The sequence below is a fragment of the Pithys albifrons genome, chromosome 7 (assembly GCF_047495875.1).
Source record: "Pithys albifrons albifrons isolate INPA30051 chromosome 7, PitAlb_v1, whole genome shotgun sequence".
Classification (NCBI taxonomy): Eukaryota; Metazoa; Chordata; class Aves; order Passeriformes; family Thamnophilidae; genus Pithys; species Pithys albifrons.
In genome coordinates, this window is record NC_092464.1 from 58370277 (window position 1) to 58377881 (window position 7605).

General features: G+C 50.7%; 1 protein-coding gene across 1 annotated transcript; it reads left to right on the plus strand.

Annotated features, from left to right (window-relative positions):
• Positions 1-5929: 5929 nt before the first annotated feature.
• Positions 5930-6808, plus strand: LOC139674223 (olfactory receptor 14J1-like; the record flags this gene model as incomplete). Its single annotated transcript, XM_071560411.1, has 1 exon — positions 5930-6808. A coding segment is annotated over one exon (879 nt), but the record flags the coding sequence as incomplete, so codon positions are not given.
• Between the last annotated feature and the right edge of the window lie 797 nt (positions 6809-7605).

Sequence of the window (7605 nt, forward strand, 5' to 3'; positions counted from 1 at the left end):
TCTCCAGCTCCTTCAGTACCCTCAGGTGCATCCCATCTGGGCCCAGGGACTTGTGTTGGTCTCGCTGCTACAGCAGGTCACTCACATTTTCCTCCTGGATTGCATGGGCTTCACTCATCTTCCATCACCAACTCTAGCCGTGGAAAATGGATATCCAAAATACAATTAAGTTTTGGTGTTAAACACCAAGGGAAAGAAGGCATTAATTCCCTCAGCCTTTTTCTCCTGCCCTGACCCTGTGCTGCCTCTGCATCCAGCAAAGGATGGAGACTCTCCTGAGTCCTCCTTTGACTGCCCATGGATTTAGAGACACATTTTTGGCTGTCTTTAACTGCAGTGGCCAAATTCAGTTCCAGTTTGTCTCTGGCCCTTCACATTTTCCCCCTCCATAACTTCACCATATCCTTGTAGTTCCCCCAAGTTTTCTGCCCCTCTTTCCAGAGGTGACACACTCTCTTTTTTTTCCTGACATCCAGCCCATGGTCTGTGTTTCACCAGGCCATACATTTTGCCCTCTGGATTGTCTCAGACCACAGAGGCACAGCTCCTGGAGCTTTGAGGTTTCCTTCTTAAAACACCTGCATCCATCCTGCACTCCTTTCTCCTTCAGGACTGACTCCCAAGGGACTCCATCCATCAGTTTCCCAAACTGGCCAAAGTCTGTCAGCTCTCAGTCCAAGGTGTCAGTTCTGTTGGTTCCCCTTCCTTCACCCACAATGGAAATCCCCATTATTTCATGGTCTCTGTGCCCAAGACAGCCCTGACCACCACATCACCCACCAGCCACAGAATCACAGAATGCTTTGGGTCATAAGTGACCTTAAAGAGCATCTTGTTCAAACCCCAGGGGCAGGAACAACTTTCACTAGACCAGGTTGCTCAGAGCCACATTCTACTTGGCCTTGAACAACTTCCAAGGATGGAGCAGCCAGAACTTCTCTGAGCAACCTGTGCCAGGGCCTCGCCAGCCTCACCATAAAGAATTTCTTACCAATATCTCATCTAACCCTTCTCTCTATCAGTGTGAAGCCATTTCCCCCTTGTCCTGTCTCTGCAGATCCTTGTAATCAGTCTCTCTTCATCTTTCTTGTTGGCTCCCTTCAGCCACAATTAGGTCACCCAAGGCCTTCTCTTCTCCAGGCTGTACAATCCCAATTCTCTCAGCCTTCCCTCATGGCAGAGCTGCTCCATCCCTCTGATCATCTTGGTGGTCTCCTCTGGACTCACTCCAAGAGCTCCATGTCCTTGCTGTGCTGGGACCCCAGAGCTGGAGGCAGCTCTGCAGGTGGAGCAACATCCAACCAGGTGTGTTCCAGCAAGGACAGTGTGGAACGTCCTGGAACCAAAGGGGACATTGTGACACCACAGAACCTCCTGGAACCAAAGGGACACTGTGACACCACAGAACCTCCTGGAACCAATGGGGCATTGATACACTTTAGGCCTTCATGGAACAAAGGAATCCAGGGAGACTGTGGAACCTCATGGAATCAAGAAGTCATTGTGACACTCCAGGGCTTTTGGAAGGAAAGCTGGGACTGTCCAAGGAAACCTGGGACACTGTGGATCCTCACGAAGCCATGGGGCAATTGTGACATGTGGGAATCAAAGGAATCCTCAGATAGTTTGGAACCTCCTGGAATCAAGGGGCCATTATTACTCTTCAGTGCCTCAAGGAACCAAAGGAACCCTGGAACATTTTGGAACCTCATGGAATGAAGAGGCCACTGTGACACCTGAGGCCTCATCAAACCAAATGAACACAGGGACACTGTGGAACCTCTTGGATATGAGGGGCCATTGTGACACTGCAGGGCCTCAGGGAACCCAGGGAATACTGAGACATTTCAGAACCTTATGGAACAAGGGGCTGTTGTTACACTGAGGAGCCTGATGGAATGAAGGGGCTTTGTGAAACTGCAGGGAATCATGGAGCCAAAGGGACTCTGGGGCACTGTGGAGACTTATGGAATCAAAGGCCTATGTGACATTGCAGGGATTAATGGAACCAAAGGAACCCTGGGAGACTGGAACCTCGTGGAATCAACGGGCCATAGTGACTTGTGAATAGCCTGGTGGAGCCAAAGGGACCCTGGGACACTGCGGAACCTCATGGAACTAAGGGGCCTTTGTGACTTGTGGGGACTCCTGGAATCAAATGAACCTCAGGACATTTTGGAACCTCATGGCATCAAGGGGCCATTGTGGCACTGCAGAGCCTTATGGACCATGGCAGGATGTCCTGCCCTGATCAGGCCCAGAATCCACTCAGAGAATGCAAACAATGCAGGCTCTCTGGGCTGAGTTACTGCTGGCACCAAGGGGCTGTGTGGGTGTTGAATTCTGCTAAAACCAGCCTGGTTCACTAAACTGCAAATGCTCATCCTGCTTTTTGGAACAGGATCTGACAGATAAGCTGCTCACTGGCCTGGAAATTCATAACTAGCAATCCCTCACTGTATAGCTCTAAAAGCTCAGTCCAACTTTCATATGGCAGATCCTTCCACAGACTGTCTTGAAGCATGTGGAGCTTCTCCCATGAAGCAGGGACGGCTCTTCATGGTCACTGACCAGAGGTTAAGGGAAGGAGAGAGATCTGCCCTCTTTAGTTGTGTGAGAGTTACATCAATCTCTCTTAATGATCATTTCTTTTTGCTGGCTTCAACACAACTGTTTTAAAATAACTGCTTTGACACCGTGCACTGCACTATTTTATGCTATAATATACTCTACTAGGAGGTTTTTAGCTTTTCCACAGTGTGCTGAATGTTTAAGTAAATGATTAAGATCTTTCATCTGTTCACTTGTCTGTTCTTTTGTCTGTTCATTTCTCATAACAAATAACTCATTTTATAGATCTGATTTGCCATCATTAAAACCTGTGGAAAAAAGTGATTCAGTCACACCTCTATAATTCCTGAAATTTAAATTGCAGAATAACTCTGAGGCTAAGATTGGATTCAGTCACCCCCAGTCTCCTCTCTGAGAAGGAGTTTAGAAAGCAAGGGGTCCTTTCTGCCCCAACAGCTCAATGAGACACCTTCTCTAATAAACTCTGTCTAAAACATCTATTACCTCTGTGACACCATGAGCTTCCACACTGTCCTAGGACTCCTTTGGTTCTATGAGGCCCTGCAATGTCACAGTGATCCCTTCACTCCATGAGGTTCTGCAGTGTCCCAGGTTCCCTTCAGTTCCATAAGGTCCCAGAGCACCAAAATGACCCTTTGATTCCATGGGGTTCTGAAGTGTCAGAGTGTCCCTTTTGTTCCATCACTGCGGAGAGCCACAATGAGCCCTTAATTCCATGAGGTTGCAGAGTTACACTGATCCCATTGTTTCAATAAGACTCGGCAGTGTCACAATTCCATGAGGTTCCACACTGGTCCCTTGTGCTACTCAAGGCCCTGCACTGAGACAAAGGTCCCTGAAATCCATGAGATTCCACAGTGACCCCATGATTCCACGAGGTTCTGCATTGTCAAAGTGGTGGATTCAGAGGTGCTGGAGCTTTTATTTTTGTAGTTACAAACAGAATGAGAAAGAAATAATGTCACCAAGGACAGCTGGGGGAGGTCCAGACTGGACTTGTGAAGAAAGGAATTTCACTCCAAGACAAGTGCTCTGATACAAAGTGTCACCAAGTATGAGTCAGGATGAGCCCGAGGCTTTGTGTGCCAAGGCAGAGCCAGGGAGGAGGGAGAGATGTCAGTGCAGGAAGGGGCCAGCGAGGTGGGGCAGCCGGGGGATGCCGACAGCCTGCAGGGAAAGAGGCAGGGCATGGACACCATAGGACAGCCTGGGCTGGAGAGGAGACAGGGATGTGCAGAAGCTGAAAGGCCCCAAGAGAGCCAAGTTGTGCAGGCCTTTGGCCATGGCTGCTGTGTGTGCCCCTGATGGCATGAGGAGACAAGTGAGCCTTGCAGCCCTGGGGCCTCATTGCCTCCTTGTCCCTGCTCAGCAGCCTGGGAGGTGCCACCCCATTGTGCTGCCCTTGGCATTGCACATTCCACATGCCAGTGCCCCAGGAAGAGCCCTGAGGAATGAGGGAGGGAATGGATCTCCCTTCTCAGGGGCTGGAGATCCGGGCTAGGACCTTTGAATTCTGAAACACAGCCAGTTTAACTCAGCATGAGAGACATCTTTGACTTGCTTGTCCATAACTGTCATCACTGCCTCCAGTTTTCTGCTCTAACTGGAATCTGGGGACACTTCCTCAGTCCTGTTCCTCAGTGGGACCCATTAACACTACAAGAAACTTCAGTGTTTCAATCTCACTTTGACTTCTTGAGAAGTTGTTTGAAGTTACTCTGATGGACTGAGTCTGATGTAAACAACACAACCCCCCCAGAGGGCCATTAATTGCCCTGGGCTGTTGCTGTGCTGCTGAGCTGGGCCGGGCTCCTGGCACACAGGGAGCTCCTGGCAAGCGGGCAGCGCTGCAGAGAGACAGCTCTGCCCAGGAGCAGCTCCTGTGCACAGCCCAGCAGGGCTCAGGGCACTGCCAGGGCAGCTCAGGGACACCAGCAGGGCACAGACAGAGCTTAAAGGGGCTCAGCATTGGAAGGATGACTCAGAGCTCATGGAGGAGAAATCTTTGCAGTGCTGGACACGGTGAGTCTGTGGGTGCAGGGCAATGCAGGGGCAGCTCCTGGAGGCATCTCCTAAAGCTGGCCCAGCCCCAGCTGATGGGATGTGTGAGGAGGGGGCTGTTGGGGGGCACTTTGGAATAGCTGTGGAGCCTGGGGTGTGCAGCCAGGAGTGCCCAGGGCTGTGGTGCAGAGCAGGGTCCTGCAGCCCAGGGTGCTGTGCTGGGGCAGGGACTCTGCTGCCTGCCAGGGTCAGCTCTCAGCCAGCCTGGGGAGCTGCTCACAGGGCTGGGGAGAAGGGCTGTGGAGAAGAAGCAACGAACTGGAGGATTGGGTCCCTCTATCAATATGCTTCTCCCTGAAACAGGGCTGCTTGCAGCTTCAAAGCACAGCAGGAGATTTCACAGTAGACTTTCAACAAGCTCAGGAAGGCAGAGGCAGCCTCAGAGGGAATCATGCTGCTCTTTCAGCCTTGTGCTTTTGTTTATTTCATGGTCAATGAAGAGTAGAAATTAATTTCTCATTTAAGGGGAGGCACTGCAATTGTAGTTCTCTCCCATTCAGAGGTGAACAAACCAGGCAGTATAACAAATCAGCACATGGTGTCTTACAGGCAGCATCAGTGTCTGTTTTCTAATCTCCTCCGCAAATTCCGAAACTGTCATCAGAGTCTGCCCAGTCAGAGATGCCCCTGGGCAGTGCCCTGTGCTGGGAGGGCTCTGGAGGGAAGAGCTGAGCACCCAGGGCTGGCATGGGCTCTGGGAGCACTGTCAGGGACCAGCCCAGGACAGAGGGAAGCAGCTGCTGGAAGGGTCAGCTCCAGGCAGCAGAGCCCTGGGCAGGGACTGGGGGGAAGTGTCCCCAAGGCACCCCTGGGGGAGGGGGCGTTCAGGTCACTCTGGGGGCCCTTCCCTGCAGCTCTGCTGGGCACTGTGTGCTGGGCCATGAAAATGAGGACTCCTTCAGTGAAAAAGAATCTTCATCCATTGTCTCTTCTAAGTCATGAGTACAGAGATGGAACTTTTGCATTCAAGGTGAGTTCAATCTCATGTCCCTTCTGAATGTCATCGCTGCAATAAAAATTTCCATATCCCACTGTAGCAGAGGAACACTGACTCATTGGCAGCACATTTTGTAATAGTTGACACACTGATTTTAGTTAAAAACTGATTGGCTTTATCAGAGAGGTCTGCCCATAATACTCCCTATATTTTCCTTTTCTAAACAGAACCACTGCTAAGAAAGAGCAAATGCCCAACAGCAGCTCCATCAGCCAGTTCCTCCTCCTGCCATTGGCAGACACGCAGCAGCTGCAGCTCCTGCACTTGTGGCTCTTCCTGGGCATCTCCCTGGTTGCCCTCCTGGGCAACGGCCTCATCATCAGCGCCGTAGCCTGCGACCACCACCTGCACACCCCCATGCACTTCTTCCTGCTCAACCTGTCCCTCACAGACCTGGGCTGCATCTGCACCACTGTCCCCAAAGCCATGCACAACTCCCTCTGGGACACCACAACCATCTCCTACACAGGATGTGCTGCACAGCTCTTTTTCTTTGTCTTCTTCATTGGAACAGAGTTTTCCCTCCTCACCATCATGTGCTACGACCGCTATGTTGCCATCTGCAAACCCCTGCACTACGGGACCCTCCTGGGCAGCAGAGCTTGTGCCCACATGGCAGCAGCTGCCTGGGCCAGTGGCTTTCTCAATGCTCTGCTGCACACAGCCAATACATTTTCCCTGCCCCTGTGCCAGGGCAATGCCCTCGGCCAGTTCTTCTGTGAGATCCCACAGATCCTCAAGCTCTCCTGCTCACACTCCTACCTCAGGGAAATTGGGCTCCTTCTGGTTAGTGCCTCTTTAGTTTTTGGTTGTTTAATTTTCATAGTTTTCTCCTATGTGCAGATCTTCAGGGCTGTGCTGAGGATCCCCTCTGAGCAGGGACGGCACAAAGCCTTTTCCACGTGCCTCCCTCACCTGGCCGTGGTCTCCCTGTTTGTCATCACTGGCACATTTTCCTACCTGAATCCTTCCTCCATCTCATTCCAATCCTTGGATCTGGCACTGTCAGTTTTTTATGCAGTGGTGCCTCCAGTACTGAACGCCCTCATCTACAGCCTGAGGAACCAGGAGCTCAAGGATGCCCTGAGGAAAATGATGACTGGATGCTTTTCAGCAGCGAGAACCTGCACGTTTTCTTCTGTACGGTGTTCACAATAAAACTCATGACAGGTTCATCTTGCCTTCCCAGGTTTTTCTTCATGGTCAGTGGGTTCTTTTTGTCATAATGTTGTGGTCAATTAAATTACTTTATTCATCTTCTCATCTTAATTATAGTTAATTAATTTGAATATTTAAATCTTTTAGTAATTGTGCTCTCTGTATATTTAAAAAAAATAAATTCTTTTGCAGTAGCCTTGATTATCTGATCTTTTTCCTTTGTGGCTTTCAGAGAGCCAGTGGCCGGTTCCATGTGTGCAGAGAAGGGCAAAGAGTCCCAGCACAGCAGCACTGCCAGGGAGCACCAGCACTGGGCCTTTGCTGACCTGCTCTCTTTCCACTTGTACACTCTCCTGCAGAGCCCCTGGGTTGGACTAAGGCCTTGGTCCTCTGCCAGCTGGGACACAGACCTGCTGCATGTCCATCCTGGACTCACAGGCAGGGACAGGCCATGGGCACTGCTGGGACACAGCTGGGCTCCACAACAGCAGCTCCATCAGGAAAGGGCTTCTCCTTAGCTCAGGACATGCAGTCTTAGGGCTTTTTGCAAAGTCACTCTCAAGAACATGCCAAAGAATAGACTCTGTAGAGGCTCCTTGTTTGGCTTGTTCTCCAGGGGCTCTAAACCTGTGTGTGTACCAGCAAACAGAGCCCTGTAACTGCAGGGGCTACAGCAGGAAACATGGAAAATGATCTGGTGAGTGTTCTGTGTTACCCTCAGTGAACACACTACTGCTACCCATGACAACAATAGCGGTAATAAAAGCTGGAACTATAACAATAAACCCCACAAGAAG